This window comes from Phascolarctos cinereus, unplaced genomic scaffold (genome assembly GCF_003287225.1).
Source record: "Phascolarctos cinereus isolate Bilbo 61053 unplaced genomic scaffold, phaCin_HiC Scaffold_2;HRSCAF=192, whole genome shotgun sequence".
NCBI lineage: Eukaryota > Metazoa > Chordata > Mammalia > Diprotodontia > Phascolarctidae > Phascolarctos > Phascolarctos cinereus.
The window spans coordinates 305,103,069-305,124,312 of NW_027555625.1; the positions used below are offsets into that span (position 1 = coordinate 305,103,069).

At 37.4% G+C, this 21,244-nt stretch overlaps 1 protein-coding gene across 10 annotated transcripts in view; it reads left to right on the top strand.

The window, feature by feature from the left end:
* Positions 1-21,244, top strand: part of CDK5RAP2 (CDK5 regulatory subunit associated protein 2) — a 151,457-nt gene that overhangs the window by 22,483 nt on the left and 107,730 nt on the right. For 8 of the 10 annotated variants that reach the window (XM_078150176.1, XM_078150175.1, XM_020990595.2 and 5 more), the window contains 4 exons: positions 9,426-9,536; positions 17,540-17,616; positions 19,190-19,313; positions 20,770-20,924. In XM_078150176.1, the coding sequence (XP_078006302.1) occupies positions 9,426-9,536; positions 17,540-17,616; positions 19,190-19,313; positions 20,770-20,924 (467 nt within the window). The remainder of the gene's footprint in view (positions 1-9,425; positions 9,537-17,539; positions 17,617-19,189; positions 19,314-20,769; positions 20,925-21,244) is intronic. The other 2 variants (XM_078150174.1, XM_078150179.1) reach the window with 1 other exon arrangement.

Sequence of the window (21,244 nt, forward strand, 5' to 3'; positions counted from 1 at the left end):
CATTTAACATTAACCACACAAAACAGAAGGTCAGGAAATAGCGTAAGAACAGTTTTCTTAATGAATCATGGTGCACTGGAGTGAAGATTGAAACCTGTAGCTAGTCTTGACACTTTCCTTTTCATTAATGTTTCATTTAACTACCTTTAGCAAGACCCTGTTATTAGGTAGTGTCATTTATCAGAGATTAACCTGAGCCAACTGGCTTTCATCCATATCCGTACCTCAGTTAGAAGTTGGCATTTGTAATTTCTATATTGGGCATGCCTTAGGTGTTGAACATGAATACCATATAGTGAGCTGAAGGCTTTGACACTGTAGGTAGTCCTGTGATGTGGCATCACCCAGCCTTAGTCATTGGCCTTTTGAGTGTATGACTTGAATGTAATGGCTTAACAGCCTTTGGATGTTCTTTTATGTGGTCTTCTAAGATTGGATTTGAAGAGCAACTGTTTAGCCAGATGTCTGAGAGATTGTTTTTCTTAATGAATGGTGGCTCCCAGGGACTTCTCTGTATTCTAAATAGGGGCTTTAAATGGGTTAATGGGATTTTATGTTTGAATTTATTGAAAGTAGCTCAAGCCGTACCATCATCATCTGGTTTTGCCCAGGCCGTGATGATATTGTTTCCTGCTCCTAGATTTCATTTTTGATTATGTTGAGTGAGGGTCCCTCTGATGGGTAGGTACCATGGTACAGTAGAAAGATATGGAGTCACAGTTTGTAGGTTTGAGTCCTGGCTCAGATGTTTACTACCTCAGATATTAACTTCTTGGAGCCTCAAGCTCCTCATCTGTAAAATGAAGGAATTGGACTAGAAGATGTCTAAGGGCTTGTAAGTTCCAAATCTATAATCCTCTTCTTTACTTGTCTGCCTCTTTATACTTCCCCCTGACCTCATTCAGTCTCTCTCCATAGCAGTATAATGTAAGAGATATTTATGAAGCATCTACTTTGTGCATAAGCTCTTACTTTGATGGGATGGATCAGCTGGAAAGTAGAGGAGTCCGTGTTCTAGAGAATAGACAAAGGTTAATGAGACATTGTGCCTATTGGGAAGGAACAGTTGTGTAGGGGGTATGAGGTTCTAAGGAGAGGTAGCAGAGCATAATAGTTAAAGAGTGGTCCTTAACAAGAAGGGCTCAGTTCCTGCCTTTGAGACCTCCTAACTGTAAGATACTGGGTAAGTTATATAACCAGCCTCTGAGTGCTCTAGGGCATATATCAGGTTGAGACCCACAGTTTAAGAAGTGCCAAAAGGGTCACAAGTGGAAAAAGTTTAAGAAACCCTGCTCTAGGTAACTCTGAAGACTGTAAGTTGCAGAGGAAGTACCTACCTACATTGGTAGAGGGAGTTTCCTATACTTACGAAATTATACGTCTAGCCCCCAGTTAGACTGGATCCCAACAAGTTCACAGCAGAGACAGCTCTAGGATATAGTATTACCTGAGAAATACATTAGATAATTGGAAAACAAAATGTTTATGTGAGATCTGGAGTTTTGAGGAGGTGGCATTTGTGTTGGGCTTCAAGCAGGGTTTCTTTTTTTTAAAATAGTATTTAATTTTTTCCCAGTTAGTGTAAAGTTTTCAACATTCACTTTTATAAGATTTTGAGTTTCAAACTTTTTTCTCCCTCTTCCCTTGCTTCCTCTCCCCCCCAAGATAGCAAGCAATTTGATGTAGGATATACATATACAATCATATTAAACATTTCCACATTAGTCATGTTATGAAAGAAGAATCAGAGCAAAAAGGAAAAACCAAGAGAAAGAAAGAAACAAACAAACAAAAAAAGGTGAAAATAATATGCTTCGATCTGCATTCAGACTCCATAGTTCTTTCTCTGGATGTGGATAGCATTTTTCATCATGAGTGTTTTGGAATTGTCTTGGGATCATTGTACTGCTGAGAAGAGCCAAGTCTATCAAAGTTGATCATCCAAGCAGGGATTGTTTACTGTTCTTGGTGTCTGCCGTTTGATAGGCAGCTGAGGCCTACAGATATCTTCTCAGATTAATATTTGTAAATACACAAAATTCATAGGCTTATGTATAGAAAGGAAATCCAATTATATTGAAACAGTTAACAATATATTTTTAAAAAGTCGTGGACCTTGGATTAAGAATCCCTAGTTAAATTGTGGTTAGAGATTCATCAGGTTAATAGAGGGAAGGAAAACATTAAGGGACCTAGAGAAACAGCCTAGCAAAGTAAGGAAGTAACTGTTATATGAGTCCAGGAAGCAAGAGGTGCCCTTTGCATAGAGTTGTCTGGAGTCTAGGGTGCATGGAGGCGAGCAAAATGTGATGAGATTCTGCAGCTTTATTGAAAGCATTATAAAACAGATAAAGGAGCTGAAATATTATTTAGGAGAGAGTAGGGAGCTACCAGAACATTTCTAAACAGAGAAATGACAAGATCAAATTTATGTTTATTTTGAAGGACAGATTGAAGGGTAGAGAGAATGGAGGCAGGAAGACCTGTTAGGGGGCTGTTGTAATAGCCGAGGTGGGTGGTGTTGAAAGCCAGTATCAACTGTGAGTGGGTAATAGTATTACAGAGGAAGGGATGGAGATAAAATTGTTTAAGTTAGCAGGAAGATTGGTTTAACACAACTTTTGGCTGTGTGAGGTATATGGTAGAGAATGGCCATGGAATAGTTAGGCCAGTGATTAATTTCCTTACTGTTTGTCATGAAGGTAGAGTATTTTTTCTAGCCTTGATAAATATTCACCCATTTTAATTTTCTGATGTTCTTCATTCTAGGTGGTTGACATAAAAAAAAAATGAGCACTTGTACAAAGTGACATGAATTTAAAAACTTTAGCTATGACATTATCTTACTTTTCTATGTTAAATTCCTAAGTATAATGTAGTTTGCATGTTTTTGTGTGTGTGTGTCTGTGGAAAGCAATATGTTATAGTAGAAAGAACACTGTACTGAGGATCTGGAGCCCTGAATTTGATCCCATTAACTAGTTCTGTGACTGTGTGTGTGTGTGTGTGTGTGTGTGTGTGTGTGTGTGTGTGTGTGTGTAATGATTTCAACTCTGTTTTCTCATCTGTAAAATAGGGGTGATAATTCTTCAACTCCCTAGCTTACAGGAGTCTTGTGAGAAAAGTGTTTTGTAAACTGTGAAGAGATATAGAAATGTGAGCTATTGTCATTTTTACTGGTAGAGGAGGTACTCTCACTGATAAGATATTTTCAATTTTGTCAAAGTGTTTTGAGCACAACCTTTCTTTTTACAGAAATGGTGACAGTTGTCTTTATGGAACTTGATTGTCAGTTTATAGAGAAAAGCTAGTACCCATTTTTCTGAGTATTCACTGTGGTTTCACTTGAACAACTTGCAAAAAAAATGAGAATGTATTTGGTTTTTGGTGTCCCGTTTTATTGTGGTGACCAACCTAAATCTCTTTTAGCTTGAGGACATAAACTGAAGGCCTCCTGACTACTTTAGCTCAAATAGGACAAAGTCTTTGAAGTGTTGCTGAGAATTTTAACTCACCACACAAAACAACAGGCATTCTAAAGCAAACCTACATAAATATTTTATTGGTAGCTGAGTAATGTTTCTCTTTACAGCAAGCATCTGGCTGGGAACACGTTTTTATTTCGATAAATGTTTCATGCTCTGTCTCCTTAAAACATTTAAAAGGAGGTTCTTAATGAAGCCAACAAACATTTCCTTTACTATTCTTGTTACCCAGAAAATTGAAACAGCAAGTGTTAAAGGGAGGGCAAAATGCTGAGAGTTTGAAAAATACATTTAATGTGCTATACGTTTACTGGATTCTTCATAGTGACTAAGGGGAGTTGAATCATAAATTCATAGACTTACATAATGTTATAGCTAGAAGAGACTTTGAGATCATGTAGTCTAATTTCTCATTTTACGGATTAGGAAATTGAGGTCCAAAGTTATAAATAGCTGGCTAGTCAGTCAGTGGCAGAGAACCCAATCACCTCGACTCTGCTGCTGCTCTTTCTTTATATACCCCACTGAATTCTTTGGTCAGTTTGAAATGGAAATGGAATTGGTTAGAGCCATGTACAAATGGGAAACCAGTAAAAGAAAAGGAAGGGAAAGATAGTCAACAAGCCAGCCATTTGAGGTGGCCCAGAGAGCTATATAAACCAATATATTCTGGGTACCATTTAAATAATAATATGGTCCTGATCTTGGAGGAATTTTTTGTTGTACAAAAAAAGTTACAGAAGTACAAGAAATCAGCTTTTAGCATATTAACTGACATCTGTGCCACTGGAGGGGCATATTCCTTCTGTTTGGCAAGATCGTCTTGTAGGAGAAACAAACTAGATATTTTCAATTTAGTGTAAATATTGTGCCAAGTATTAAGTCAGTGTAAGTGAGTAGTCCCAGAGAGATCAAATGTTTCCCCAAATGTTTCTAGCTCTTTAGCTGAGGCTTTTTTGACGTTGTCTTAATCCACTTTCCCAGCCACCACATTCTTCCCCCTGAGGCCTTTTTACTGTCTCTGTTTCTGCTTACCTATCATTAAGTTATAAAGAAATGATGATGTTTTAACTTTCAGTCATAGTTTGGGCATCTGTCTGGACAAATTTATGTTCCTCACTTGAGTAGGCTTCAAATTTAAACCTATTAGTTTTCTTTTTTTCCTCTTCATATCATTTTATAGCAGAACTTGCAGCCCTTCATTATTAGAAGGATTCCCACCAACATACCTAGAAGTATTGGCCTTGGAGAATTTATCTTACCCTTGGTATTAATTGCCTAGGTGACTTTAGGCAAGAAATTCCCCTGCTCTGGGCCACAGTTTTCTTCTCAGTAAAATGAGAGAGGTTCGTTGGATTAATCTGGTCCCCAAGATCCTTTCCTAATAGAACATTTTGCAAGTCTGTTTTCTTAGCATTGACTCTTAGTAGTCTGAGAACCAGCTATTAGTGATTTATTTTAGTGATATAATAATATATTAGTATTATATAATGAGTAAGGTAAGAAGTTGAGAGAGGAGAGTTTAAATTTTCCTTTGTTGGGTGTCAGTGGCTCTTATAAAATGAGGCTTTTCGATTCTGTTCATTAGTGTTCTTCTAGCTCATTAATGTTTAGTTGACAGAACAAGAAGTGAAATTAAGAATGATGTACAAGTTATAAAGCTATAAACACTTAAAAAAGAATACAGGACCACCTCTCAGTCAGCCAGCATTTATTAAGTGCTTAGTATGTTTCAGGCTCTGTGCTGCCATTTTAGCTTTAAGTTCACAATCCTATGGGCTGGTTGTTAATTTTAAAAATTCTTTTATTATAAACTTATTTATCATCAGAGAGCCCCCCAAACATTCAAATAAAGTACAAAAAAGATTGTATGTAATGCCAAATTTCTGATTATTTATAATTTTTTAAAAGTATATAAACTTTAATAATCTGATTTGTTTCCTTCTGTTTAAGAACTTTTTTTTTTTTTGACTAGGCATTGGGGTTAAGTGACTTGCCCAGGGTCACAGAGCTAGTAAGTGTCAAGTGTCTGAGGCTGTATTTGATCTCAGATCCTCCTGACTCCAGGGCTGGTGTTCTATCCACTGTGCCACTTAACTGCCCCCAAGAACTGTCTTTTCTGTGTATTTCTTTCAAGTTTTGTTTCTACTATTATTTATTTTTAATACTAATAATATAGGTGTGTATTATATTGATTCTCTTTTTTCCCTTATGTATAGCTTCCATTATTTTTTGGTAGACTTTTTTAGGTGAGATGAGGAATTTGACCTGTAATTTTATTAAGGTGGGCAACCCCCTCAGAGGAGGAGGTGCCTCCTCTACCAGTGCAGATAGGCGACTGTTTTTTAATTTATAGGCTTAGAGTTGTTTGGAGGAAACTGAGAGGTTAAAAAATTTGAGGGTCACATGGTCAGTATGTATCAAAGACCAGAATGAGAATGTAGGTCTGGCTGGCTCTCTATCCAATACACCCTCTTTTGTGTACTTGATACACAATCCCTTCTCTTTTGGCAGTGGATTGTGGGGTGAGGGCGAGTGAGGAGTCAAGGATAAAACCAAGGTTGAGAACCTGGGTGACTGGGAGGATATTGGTATCTTTAGCAGAAATAGGTAAGCTTAGAATAGGGGAAGGATTGAGAGGAATGAATTCTATTTTGGACATGTTGAATTTGAGATGTCTATAGGGCATCTAGTTTGAGAGGTTTTAAACAGGCAGTTGGTTAATTGGAACTGGAGCTTCAGAGAAGAACTAAGGCTGTTTATTTCAATCTGGAAATCATCAGCATAGAACTGATTGTTGAAACCATGGGAACTGATGAGATCACAAAATGACATAGTGAAGAGCAGGGGATCTTAACCTTTTTTGTGTAGTCTGATGAAGCCTATAGACAGACCCCTTCTCAGAATGATATTTTTAAATGAATAAAATACAATATATAGAAATAGAAAGGAAGCTAGTAATATTAAAATAGTTATTTTTAAAAAATAGTTCATAAACACCAAGAATCCCTTGTATAGAGGGAAAAGAGAAGAGGACCCAGGATAGATTTTTGGAGAAACCCATGGTTAGTGGGCTTGACCTGGATGAAAAACTAGCACATAAGATTTAGGGGTAGTCATGTCATTAGTAGAAGAACCCAGAGAAAGCAGTGTCATGAAAAAATAGAGAGGAAAGAGTGGCCTGGAGAAGAGGATGATTGATAGTGTCAAAGGCTACAGAGAGCTCAGGAAGGATGAGGTTTGAGAAAAGTCTATTGGATTTGGCAATTAAGTGCTTATAGGTAACTTTAGAGAGTAGTTTCACTTGAATTGTGAAGTTGGAAGCCAGATTGCAAAGGGTTTAGAATTGAGTGAGAAGAGAAGTAAAGAGACACTTGGTGTAGTTAGTTTTCTCGAATTTAGCCAGGACAATAGCTAGCCTGGAATCTTCAGATAAAGGGAAGCTTTGTTAAGGATGGGGAGATAGGGGGCATGTTTGTAGGCATCAGGGAAGCAGCCAGTATATAAAGACTTTGGATTAGGATGAGATAGAATGAGAGATAGGATGTTAGAGGGGGCTGTCTGCTGGAGAAGATGAGATGGAATGGTATCAGCTACATGTAAAGGGGATTGTCTTGTCAAGGAGAAGGACTGTCTCTTCATGTGATTTAGGGGAAGGAGGAAATAGTAGAGGAAGAGCTCTGAGTGAGAACATGGGGAGGAGGGGAGAAGATGGAGCCCTCAATAAATAGCCTTAAGTGAAGGGAGAGGGTGCCATAGGAGGTTTGAGGAGGCATGAAAAGGTTGTTAATTGCTGTGGTGAGTGAGATAGTGAATTGTTTATGGAGGTGTAACAGGATTGGCTTGCTGCAGTGAGGGCCCAGTTAAGATTTCTTAACATAAATTTGTAATGGATCCATTCAGCTTAGTTTTGTGATTTTTCTTGAGGTCTATTTAGAAGTACATGAATAGTGGTAGACAGTGGGAATAATCCAAGGGTTTGGGATTTGACAGAGCATGATAGATAAAGGATCCTATTGTAAAGAGTAATATAGAGTTGAACTGGTTCAAAAAATGGTCAAGATAGGGAAGGGAGAAGAGTATACCCTGGGAAAGAATTGGGGGTAGAGTGATGGGAGGTTATTCTGAGAATGAAGAACAGGGTTAGGGATTGTAAGGCAGAGGGTAAGAGTATGATCATAGAAAGGAATTTTGGAGTTCAGAAGTGGGACACTTATGGGTAATTTAAAGCAAGGGTAAAATTATGTCTGGGTGTGGGTCAGGGTGAGATGGAGTGGAGGAGTAGTAGGTCATAGAAATTGAGTAGAATGACGGATCTGGAAGAGAGGAGAGGGGAGGGGTGGTGGTGGGAGAGATTCGGGTCACCTAGTTACCTCTTTTTTCCTTTATTTCTGTTAAAATAATTTCATAGTTGTCTTCCTATAAAGCTGGTTTGTGTTTTGGTAAGTTAAAGTTCTAGTATTTGAAATAATCTGTCATTGTAAATGCGGATTGAAGTTAAAACTACTTTTAAAAAATGTATCCATTTATTTATTTTTGCATTTTATTTTATTATATCCCCCCTCCCCCCACTGAACAATAAAACAAAACAAAACAAAACTCTCATAACAAACATACATAGTTCAGCAAAACCAGTTCCCACATTGGTCATATCCAAAAATGGTTGTCTCATTCTGTATTTTAGGTCAATTACCTTGCTGGCAGGAGGTAGGTGGTGTAGTTCATCTTCAGTCCTTTAGACTCATGGCTTATGATTGTATTAATCAGAGTTCTCAAGTCTTTCAAAGTTGTTTTTCTCTATGATGTTATTCTTTAAATTTGTCTTCTAGTCTTGCTTACTTTACTCTGTTTCAGATCTTCCCAGTTTCCTCTGAAACTGTCCATTTTGTCATTTTTATGCATAGTAATATTCCATCATATTCACATACCATGATTTGTTTAGCCATGCCCCAGTAGGTGGGCATTCTATTAGTTTCTAGTTTTTGGCTATTACAAAAAGAGCTGCTATATTTTTGTACACGCTCATATCTTATATGCTACCTAATTGTCTCAAAAAGGATCCAAGGTTTGTTAAATTGTCAGACATAATTTCAGATTGCTTTTCAGAATGGCTGGACCAGTTCACTGCTCCTCTATGTCTGTTTTCTTGTAATCCTTCTGATATTTGTAATTTTCTTCCTTCTTCCATTTTTGCTAGCTGATGGTTTTGAAGCGGAAACTAAGAGTTGCTTTAATTTGCATTTCTCTGAGTATTAGTGATTTGGAACATTTTTTCATATTGCTATTGATAGCTTGGATTTGTTCCTTTGAAAATTTCTTGTTTGTATCCTTTTACCATTTATTTATTGGGGAATGACTCTTAGCCTTATAAATTTGAATCAGTCCTTTATGTATCTTGGATATGAGGTCTTTATAAGAGAAATTTACTGCAAAGATATTTTTCAGTTTGTGTAAAATTTTTTCAATTTTATATTATCAGGATTTTCCATTTTATTTTCTGTGGTCTTCTGTTTAGTCACAAATTCGAACTCTTCTATCCATTTATCTAAAAGGTAATTTCTTCCTTTTTCCTTTAATTTGCTTCTGATGTCACTTCTAAATCTGTTTTGTATCCCTTTGAAGTTTATTGTGGTATGCAGATGAGATGTTGGTTTATACCAATTTCCACCAAACTGCTTTCCATAAAACTACTTTTGCAATATTGCAACACAAGACATTTCTATTAGTAAAACTTGATTCACAGAAAATGTACTCCTAATCTCTTCAGCTGGAGTGAATGGAACACTTATCCTTTGAACTGATTAGGCACCTTTTAAGCTGGATCTAATCATTTAACTATCTAATGCAGTCATCAGGACCTCCCCCTTCTCTCTCCCTTGATATAAATACCCTGCCTAGATTTACCTACCCAAGAAAAAAACATTTAAATTTCTGTTGCAGCAAATCACTGACTTGAAGAAAGAAAATTTCAACTTAAAGCTTCGCATCTATTTCCTTGAGGAACGGATACAGCAGAAATTTGACAGCCCCAATGAAGATGTCTATAAAATTGTAAGCATTTGAAATGGAGAATTCTTATCTGTTTTTTCTCATAGTTAATTTTAAGCAGACATTTCTGCTTGGTTAATATTTGTTCCCTGGATTAGTATGATTCATACAATGATTCTCATTTTATTTTAATTGATTATGGGCAGTTTGAAGAGATTAGCATGATCCTAATATTAAATAGCCATATGGAAGATTAATTTTAATTTAAGGAAGGCTTTTTGTGCAAAGTAAAATAAAACAAAGACTGGTAAGTTATAGAAGTGCCTTCTGATCCCAATTCCTTATCTAGTATGTCTTTCTCTAATTATTGTCTACATTTTATTGAGGCTTCCTGCAGAAGCCTGAAGTTAAGATTGTGACAGTGGCAGTTTTTCCATTATGCAACACTTCTCTATTCCTTGTGCACTTATAACTGTCGTAGAAATTGGCTCTTGTCTGAAAGTTTGACCCTGAGGTCTCTAGCTGAGGACAAACTTCTGTTATAGGATCTGAAAAAAAACTCTTGAAAAGAAACAAGTACAAACAGTATTTCAGGGTACATTTCTTTGTCTTTTTCTAGCAGAGTTAGCCTTATGTCTGGGAATTATTCCATCTTTTCACTGTAGAAGTTAGTATTGGTAGAAATTTTTGAAGGAGGAAAAAAACCCTATTATTGAGTTTCAGCCAATCAATTATAAATTGATCTCTTGAAGAGTGAGTACACTTACTATGGTTCTAGTCCTCCCCCCCCTTTTTTCTTTTTTAAAAGAATGAAAAGCACCCTTGTTTTTGACAGCCTTTCCACCCCTTCCTTATTATGGAGTTAGTAAGTAATGACTTTGCTTCTGTCTGGTAACTTTGTTAATACATTATAACTTAACCTCATTGTCATGGGCGTTAACAGTTATTTAGGGCAGTGTTATTTAGGGGCATCCTCAAATGTTTAAATGACTGTCTCCTGTAACATTTTGTCGCTATCCTGTTTTTGTGAAATAATAATAAATCAGATTTTTGAGGTACGTTAGGTTTACATGGCAATTTTCTCACAAGAGCTCTGTGAAATAGGGAGTGCAAATATTACTATCTTACTTTGACATGAATGATTGAAAAATAATTTATTAAGTGCTTTCTGTGTACTAAGTATTATGCAATGTGTTGGGGATATAGATATAAAAATACCCATATAAACCTACAGGGCCTTCCCCCAAGGAACTTACATTCTAATGAGGGAAGACAATGTGCATGAGGGGGGTGGTAGCTAGGGATGAGTGTTTTAGAAGGGAGAGTCTACAGGCATAGAGAGTGGAGCCATATTGATTGACATGTCTTTCAGGAATGGTAATGTTGATTTGATTATTATTCTGTGAACTAGATCTGGAAAGGGGTGAGGGTAGGATGAAGCTGGCCAGACAAACACATACTGTGGGATGTGTCTGGGTTTTGTAAGTTATAGGCAACTTTCATTATTAATCTGGAGCTTTGGACTCAGTATAGGTGTGGTGGGTCTGGGTTGATCTAATTATGGGGTCTTCTTATTATTCTGAAACTCCTGGCCCCAGGGTGGGAACTGGAGAGCCTGAGCTGGTGACAGGGTGTGAAGGTGTCTGGAGAGCAGCTAGCTCAGAGAGGGTATGACCTTCCAAATATCACAGAGTTAACATGTATCAGTTCCAGTACTTGAACCATCCTTTGAATTAAAGACCAACTCTTTATCCACTATATATTTAAAGCAGGTTAGGGCTGTAATAAAATTGTATTTTGAAGGAAAATAGTAATTTTAATAAATATAGAATAAAATGTCTGTTTTTTGACGTTGTTGAACTATACATCTTCTCAGTCAGTCATTAAACATTTATTAAGAACTTATTATGTAAGGGCAGCTAGGTGGTGCAGTGGATAGAGCACCAGCCCTGGATTCAGGAGGACCTAAGTTCAAATCCAGCCTCAGACAACATAACACTAGCTGTGTGACGCTGGGCAAGTCAGGTAACCCCATTGCCTAGCCCCCCCCCTCCAAAAAAGAACTTATTATGTGCTAGGTATCTCTGAGAATACAAAGAAAGGCAAAAGACAGTTGATGCTGTCAAGGTGGAGGAGACAACGTGGAAACGACTATGTTGTACAAACAAGATCTGTACAGGAAAATTTGGAGCTGATCAATATAAGGAAGGCTCTAGAATTAAGGGGAATTGGGAAAGATTTCCTGTAGAAGGTGGGATCTGAACTGGGACTTGAAGAAAGCCAGGAGTTAAAGATGCATTTCAGGCATGAGAGACAGCTAATGAAAATGCCTGGAGTCAGGAGATGGAGCATCTTTGTGCAAAGAACATCAAGGAGGCCAATGTCACCAGGTCAGAATATATGTGGTAGAGTGTAGGACTAAGAAGTTCATCCATTGGTGGTAGTGGAGCAGGTTGTGCAGAGTTTTGAATGCCAAAAAGATTTTATATTTGATCCTGGAGATGATAGGGAGCCACCAGAGTTTATTAAGGGAGGCGGGGCACACTGGACTGGGTGACATGGACCTGCACTTGAAGAAGATCGCTTTGACAGCTGAGTGAAGGACAGACAAGAATGTGCAGAGATGTGTGCCAGGGAGATCAACCAGCAGGCTTTTGTAATAATCTAGGAGTGAGGTGATGAGGGCCTATGGCAGTGTTGAAGGACAGGAGGAGGCATATGCAAGGGATATTATGAAGGTAAAATTGATAGCTAGATCTTGTCAAGAGTTTGGATATGGAGAATGAGAGAGAGTGAGAGATTGGGGATGACACCTAGGATTTGAGCCTGGGCGACTGGAATGTGGTAGCTTTGGCAGAATACAAGTTGGGGAAAGAAGGTTTAGGGGTGGGGGAAATAACAAGTTTATCTAGATTTAGCATGTTCTATTTCCGTGTTAAGCTAGAGCAGTGATTCACAGTGTGATCTGAGTCCCTGAGACCCTTTCAGAGAGTCCATGAGGTAAAAACAATTTTCATAATAATAGGTTTTAATTTCTAATGTCTTGTTGTTCAGTTGTTTCAGTCTTGTCTGACTTTTTGTGACCCCATTTGGGATTTTCTTGGCAAAGATACTGGAAGTCATTTGCCATTTCCTTCTCCAGCTCATTTTACAAATGAGGGGCAGAGGCAAACAGGGTCAAGTAACTTGCCCAGGGTCACACAGCAAATAAGTGTCTGAGGCCAGATTTGAATTCAGGAAGATGAGTCTTCCAATTTCTAATATGGTAAATATCAATAGATAAAACCTACACAAGCAAAACCCCTCCGGGGGGGGAGGGTTCCAGTACCAAAAACTTGGAGAATGGGTGAATTATAGCATCAGAAAGCAAAATACCTGCCATTATTATGTGAAAAGGTCTTCCTGTTTTATCTTCCTGGCTTTTCCTGAGTTATGATTTAATATTATGCTTTCTGCCTTTTTTAGAGGGTCAATACAAGAATCCGATCTTAAACAGTGTTTCTGTGTCATATAAAACTTTGTTGAAGATAATGACCACCATGCTCCTTAGTATTTTCTGTACAAGTACTACATGATAAATTCTTTTGAGTTAGGTTCCTGAGGAGAACAGGGACTTGCCCATGAGGGCAAGGATCATGTTGTATCTTTCCCAGGACCTAGGATAGTAGTTCTGTACATAGTTTTTACACAGATCACGCCTTAACCAGTATTTGAAAAGTTAAACATCAAACGAGGGCCTATATTGTATTATCCCTATGTGTCTTATTTTTCATTGTGTTTTAATATAAGTTACCTCGAATCCTCATGAGGGATATTCAGAGTCTAAATTGTAAGTCATTAGGACTGAATTAACTCAAAATTTTAAAACTGGAAGTGACCGTAGACATTATTCAGTACAGTCCCCTTATTTTACAGATGAGGGAACTGAGGCCCAGAGAAGGGAAGTAACTTGTCCAGTGTCCCAGTTTAGTGGTATACCTGAGACTGTGAGAGAGCTATGCAGATTCTTTTTTTTTTTTTAAGTTAGGCAGTGGGGTTAAGTGACTTGCCCAGGGTCACACAGCTAGTAAGTGTTACGTTGTCTGAGGCCAGATTTGAACTCAGGTCCTCCTGAATCCATGGCCAGTGCTCTATCCATTGTGCCCACCTAGCTGCCCCTGTGCAGATTCTTAATGTAGTATTCTGGTCATGCTACAGTCAGTGATTCCTAACTGCTAGAGAATCATGGCATTGTAGATTCTGCTTCTTGGGTTGTGTCTTACATCACCTGTGTGGTTCTCTCCAAAACTTTATTTATGAAATTGGGTGTTACTTAGCGGTGGAATTGGTTCAGCTTTACACAGCTTTACATAGTTCTTTGGAAAAAAAGGGTTGAATTTCTTCATTTGTTGGTATGAACTTATTTTCACCATTTCAAGTTGTAGCTATTTTTAGGTCATACCTTGGAAGTAAGTTCCATTTCAGTACTAAGAGTTGCATGTTCCTAAATGCTTAAATTTCAGATCACATCTACAGGGTCAGAAATTTATTTCTTCCGACCTCTTGAGCAGTTTGAAAAGATGTAGGCTCATAAGAACAAAGGCTATATAGAGTGAGATAACAAATGTAAAGTGCTTTGAAAACTTTAAAGCTGGCTATTGTTATTATGATATTATAATATAGAACTGGAAGAGACCTTAGGTAGGTCATGTGCTCCAGTCTCTTTATTTTATAGGTCAGGAAACTGAGGCCGAGAGAAGTTATCTGACTTCCATGGTCTTAGGAATTGTGAAGAATCAAATTTGAATTCCAGTCCTCTGACTTAAGAACCATGCTTCTCATAGGGACACTATGGCATTGTAGGAAAGTTCTGGAAGTTAGGACACTGTGATTCTAGTCCTAACCATTGTGGGACCTTGGGCAAGGCATTTAACTTTTAGTTTTCTGATCTTTAAAATGAAGGGGGCCAGATTAGGTGGTTTCAAGTTCATTTTCAACTTGAGGGTTTCATGTTCTAATATTATACATTTTAGGGCTCCTCCTCAATGTGATAGCCTTTGTTCTGTGATTCCTTTGTGCTATAGTATTCCATTTCCCAAGACTTGGTCATTGCCTTGGAGGTTGGACTTAAATCCTTTCACAAAGAAGCTTTTGTCTTTGACTCCAAGGACAGTGAAAGACACAAAACTTGTCATGTTCAACACCATGTCAGCTGTTGCTTTTCCAGTCATACTATCATTGATCTCTGCCACTTTCAGTCCATATCGTCCTCTTCAGTGTCTTGGGGTTTGCTTTTGGGCCTAATAGGATTTATTTTGCTCTTAAATCAATTCTTTTCTTCTATATCAAGGCAACTTTGGAAACTTTGCAGGTCAAGGTTGCCTTTCCCTATGCTTTTATCTCAGTCTGGAGCACTTTATAGGCCATCTCTCATTTGTACTTGTAGCTCATTTTACAGGTAGAGAAAATAGAAATGCTGAAGGGTGATGTAACTTACCTATGAAATCAGTGGCAGATCCAAGCATCACAAGTGCAAATTTCTTGTTTTTCCAAAATGTTCTCTGTCCAGTTGATAACACCATAATAATAGCCTACATTTACCTCTAGCTTTATAGTTTGCGAAGGAGTTTTCTCATGAAAGCTCTGTGAGGTGGGTGCTACAAATAGGAGTATTTTCATTTTACCACTTGAAAAATTAACTCATATCCATTAGCTAAACTTGCCTAAGTCACAAGACTGGTTAAGTGGCTGAGCTAGGCACTTGAGCACAGATTTGGGGATGGAGGGAAAGAGCGCTTAATTTTGGAGTCGAAGGATTTGGGTTTGAGTTCCAGTTCTGTAGCTTCTTGTTTGACTTGTTATTTTATTCCCCTCTCTGGGCCTCAGTTTCCTGGTAAAATAAAGGAAGTGGACTAGAGGATTCCTTCTTCCCTCCCTCCCTTCCTTCCCATGTTTCCTGATTATATGTAAATTTTTTTAAACATTCATTTAAAAAAATTTTGAGTTCCAAAGTCTCTTCCTCCTGCCTGCCCCTCCCCTCATACCTTGAGAAGGCTTAATTGTACATTATCACATATGAAGTCATGTAAAACATATTTCTGTGTTAGCCATTTTAAAAAAGAAAATGTACACACAAAAACAAGAAAAATAAAGTAAAAAAAAAGTATGTTTTAATCTGCAGTCAGAGATTATGAATTCTCTCTCTGGATAGCATTTTTCATCATGGGTCTTTTGGAATTGTCTTGGCTCATTGGACAAGATGATTTCTAAGGTTCCTTCCAACTCCAAATCTAATGTTTCTCTGATTCCAGATCAATGTTCTTTCCACTGAACAATACAGATATCCATATGTTTCTTGTAGTATCATGCTGTACTGGGGAAAAGAAAAAGAACTTTCAGATGCCCTTAAAGAGACTCTATTCCCCAAAAGTAAATGGCAACCAATATGCATATGTTAAGGGATATTCTTGAATTGTTCAAGATTTTCTTGAGTATTTCATTGTAGGCAGCTGCTTAAGACTTCTGGCACAAGACAAGGGGGAAGGAAGAACAAGCATTTATAAAGTGCCTGCTATGTAGCAGCTACTTTGCTGAGTGCTTTACAAATATTATCTCACTTGATCCTTGCAATAATCCTGAGAGGTAGGAAGAGAGAGAGAGGTTTAGGGAGATGGGAGGATGGTTGATAATTGTTTGAGGAATAAAAACCCCACAGGTGGAAGAGAGAGGGTAAGAAGAGGGTTCTGATGGAGGGAACAGAGAAAAAGCCCTTGAAACAAGGTGGCAAGGTGGCATGAAGTGGCAATCTTGTGAAAATTCTCTTTGGTAATTTTATGTCATCAAATTTACAAATAGATTGTATAATTATATAATATTATATATAATGTATTATGTAATATATTAATATAATACATAACATTACATAATAGAAACAAGATTACATAGTTGGATTGGGAATTATAGAGGTCTTTCAGGTCAGGGTTTGTTAATTAATCTATTAACGATGTTATAATGTGAATGGAGCAAAATAGTCATCTTTTTCCTAACAAGTCAAACCATTTTTTGGTGGGGAGAACTCACTAGAAGTGGATAAGGTTTAGATTTTTTTTTTCATTTAAAAAAAGTGTCAGCTATTCAGAGGAATTGTGCAATATGATAGCTACATAGAGTCTTAGAGTTAGAAGGAGACTTAATAGTCATCTAGTCCATTCCCACCTTGAAGCATGCTTCTCCTGTAACAGCATCCTTGCCAAGTGGCCACCTAGTTTACGTTTCTCTTGGTAAGGATCCCACTATCTCAAGAAGCCATTTTGTTAAGCCATCATTTTTAATGCTACAGGTGTGATACCTAAGGCTATATATATTATCAGTAGGGTACATTGCCATATTTCCTATTTGCCCAGCTTATTAAAATTTCCAGATATTCCTGTATTCATCTCATTTGCTGAGAGTTGTAGGTCTCATGCCACATTTGAATCAGGACATTTTGATTTACTAATGAGCAAGGAAAACTGGGTAGAGAGCTTGTGTTCCTTGCTGATGGATCATATTGTACCATTGTATCTTCTTGTGTTTGCATTGTGTAATGTGATTTGTTAAAAGTAGTAGTTAGAGTTCGCTATTTTTCTCCCCTCCTCCTGAATTTTTTTTAAAGCTTAAACACATTCCGGCTGTGACAACCATATGCAGGATTGTAAACAACCAGAAGTAATTGCTTCAGAATGGTAAAAACAAACTGCAGAATTGCCCATAAATTTGGTTGGCAAAGGGCAAACAATTTTTAAATCAACTTCACTTGAATGACATTTATATGGTGATGTTTAAATGCTTTGGTTTTTTAGAAGCTTGGAAAATTTACATGATTATTCTGAGACATGAGAAATTCCAATCTTCCTTTTTTCTCGATAGAATCTTTAATAAATTCCCTTTCTAGTGTGCCCTAAGGCTAATGAGGTTTTGAGTATACCTTCTGCCTACCATAAGCAAAGCATAGTGAATATGTACTTGAAACATCGCTTGGTGGATGGATTTTGTGTACTTTCTTGTATTTTTACAATGTACCCTTTCTTTCTGATATTTGACTTAAGAATATTGAGCTGAAGGTGGAGCTGGAAAGCCTGAAACGTGAACTGCTAGAGAGGGAGCATCTCCTCATCAAAGCCTCGTAAGTGGTGCCTCTTATATAAAGTTTTGTAACCTTTTCAAGTGATTTTGGCAATGAAGTCTTGGTCAAGCAGATGAATAAAGCCTCTTGTTTTGATAACTTTTTTCATGTAGCATATTAGCCACTGTGTATACATAAGCTTGTGTATATGAAAAGACATCATTTGCCTTTGAAATGCAATCCTCTCTGGTGTAAAATGTGGCAATTAATGGTGGAAAGCCCCCTTTAATAGAAGAGGCTAGAAGTTCTGAGTTAGTACTCTGTGGTGTCAAGAGTTGGCCCTGGGGTTTGATCTAGACTGGAACCAACTCCTCTTTGCTTTCAGAGGCGTGCTCCTTCGATGCCCGGGGTCCAAGTTTCCCCATTTTTGAAGTGAGGGGATGTATAGGGTAGTTGATCTCTAAGGTCCTATATGACCATAAAGTCTTGTTCTTCTATAATTTTAAAACTATCAGATCATATCAATTAATCAGTCAATCAGCAAGTATTTATTAAAAATACCTACCATGTGCCAGGTACTCTGAATGACTAGTAATGCAAAAGATGAATAGGCCCTGCTGTCAAGGAACTTCCATGCTCTGGGGTTAGGGAAGACAATTATAAAGAGGAAGACAGCGGTAAAGAAATAAAGAGTGGTGCAGATGGACCAGTATTTATAGAAGAAATGAAGGTATTCCTGCATTGGGTGCAGTTTGGATTAGATAACAATAGCTTATTTAATTAGTACTTTAAAGTTTACAAAACAGTGTATTCAAACATTGCTATTATGTCAGTGAACAAATATTTTTATTCTCATTTTATAGATGAGGAAACTAAGGGACTGGGTGGAATCAGTTGATTGTAGTTAACATGGCCAGTAATGACAGCCATGAGTAGTACTCATTTTCCTGATTTCCTGACTCCTAAGGTTGTATACTTCTGTGAGTTAAGATTATGTTTTTTTTTTAAATTCAGGCATTAGGGCATAGGAAACAGGCATCATAAAAAATTCAGATACATTTCTTTCATTATTATGTTTGCCATAAACCTAAGTTTTGGTGTGTGTGGGGGAATTTTTAAGAAATGTTCAGAATATATTTCTCATGTATTCATAATCAGTATCATTTTTCTTAAAAAGAAATAAGGATTTGGGTTTGGAATCACAGCAGCATGGCTTTGGTGCACAAGTCTCATTTGCTTTTAATCAAGCAGAGAACATACATTCCTAGTGTTCTAGAAGTAATAACTTTGGCATTTTGTATTTTGAATGACACGTAGCTATGGGGTGTGTAGGCAGAGACTGATTTTGTTTTGCTTGCACAATCTCCTATCTCAAATAGATCGATTGTGCTGTGTTTAAAATTCTTTTCCTATGAGTTGGCACAATATGCTGCATTAAACCTCCCTTAATTTCTCCGGATTTATTTTTATTAGTTTTGGCTCAGTCACCCTCTCTTCCAGTTACAAAAGAAGCTGTATCTCTGTTAGGTTGGAAAGGTGGTTGTCAATATGTCATGTCTTCAGTCTACTTGTTCATGGTCAGAATTAGACCCACCTTCTCCTCAATGTTCTTGCTTTCCCTACATCTCTGCAGCAAAGCAGTTGAAAGCCTGGCTGAAGGGGGTGGCTCAGAAATTCAGCGTGTGAAAGAAGATGCTCGAAAAAAGATGCAGCAAGTTGAAGACCATCTAACAAGGAAAATCTTCCATTTAGAAGAGGCAAGTGTAAACCCTGGAGGAATAATGGCAGCTTTCCCAGAGCCTTTGAGGAGGGGGAAAAGGCTAGGATTATTCTGTAACTTTTGCTTAGATGCTCATTTTTAGGCAATGGCTGGGACTTGAAGATGATCTGTAATGAGTTTCCTCATCTATGGGCTAGATTATTTCCAAAGGTTTCTTCCATCTGCAAATTCAGTTTTTATTATTTGATAGAAAATTACTGTGTCACAGACTTTTAAATATTTATTCCATTTTAAATAAAATGTTATACTATCAAGTTCTTGAAGTCATTTGTTTTTCCTATTGTTTACGCTGCCAGTCTCTTTTTAAGTGTGTGAGAAGACAGTACGGGTAATGATAATGGTTTATTTAGAATTATAATACATGTTCACATATGTCATCTCATTTGATCATTGAAATAATCTGCTTAGCTAGGAACGACAAATATTATTAAGCCTGTTTAATAGGAAACCAAGGCCCAGAGGGCAGAAGTGACTTGCTCAGTGTTATACAACTGGTAGGTGGCAAGAGCCTTGATTTACACACAAGTCCTCTGACTTCGGGTTTTAGATGCGTTCCACATGGCTTCTTAACAGTATAACCCAGTTAAAATACTGGGCTTGTACTGGAATGGGAGGAGGTAGTCCTTCTTTTTACTCAGAGTTAGCAGTATAGTTCTCAGTATAGATTTAAAAATGGTTTTACATAGGCATCATTGTCTTAATGATCATGAGGCAAAACCAAATTTGGGCAGACCGTAATGTGATATATTATAGAGAATAACACTACATCTTTCATTGTTGTATATATAGAAATAGCAAAGAACATTGCATAGAACTTTGCATAATCAGCTCTGAGATCTAATTCACTTCCAAGTCATTTTGATTAACACTGATGTGTATTCCCGTGTTATAGATTTAGGCTTAGAGTTTTTTCCTTTGGTGATACAAATAATTTCCCTATTGGCTTCCTTGAGCTTTCAGGGGGAATATGTTGCATTTATCACCACCTAAATCACTGCAGAGATTTAGAAAATGTGAGTTCAGATTTTCTAGTTCCTAGTTACTATGAGGGGATGAAATTTGTAGGTGAATTACTGTATGGTTCTTGTTTGGAATTTATTTATAAATATGCAGTATTGTAGGGAGCATTTCATTTTCATTGAAATTGTAAATATTGATTTGATTCAGAAAAAAATTAGGAAAAGAGCTCTTTGTGAGTTAATTGAGTCTTTTCCTTTGGAAATGCTTATAACTCTTCAATATATAAGAGGTAATGGAAAAAAATGACTGGCAAATGTATTTATTACCAATTCACACCATGTATATAGTACAATTCAGGGAGGGAGAACTGCTGGAGAAGAAGTCATAAATATTTATATTTTAATTCAATTTCCTTTCAAAATGTTCCCAATTGTATTGAAAAATCACATTGGATGCATTTAATTTAACTCCAGGACGTGAAAGCAGCCCAAGCAGAAGTGGAAAAGGCCTTTGCAATGGCAGAGAAGGAAAAGGTTCTCAGAATGAGTTTGGAAGAAAAACTTTCATCTCTCAAGATAGCGCAGCAGGGAGAACTGGAGGAGTCCTTAGATGAGGAAGAAAAAGACAGGTCTGACCTTTATCACTCTAATATAGTGACACTTCATTTATCCAGCATCAGTAGGGAAGGAGGCATCGTACACTAATGATTTCCCTGATAACTGATGCTTTCCGGTGCCAAAACTTTGTTATTTGTAACAGCTTTAGTTGGAAAGCTTTTGGAAGCAGATGCCATTTCCCTGGAGCATTCTTAAAGTACAGTGAGCATCCTTTACCTTTTATGGAGTCCTTATTCCTTCCAGTAATCGCATGGGGCTATAATTCTCTGATGCCTTGAGGGTTAGCAAGCTGCCAAGCAGTTCTAATAAAGCTTTGGCACTGGAAACTCTG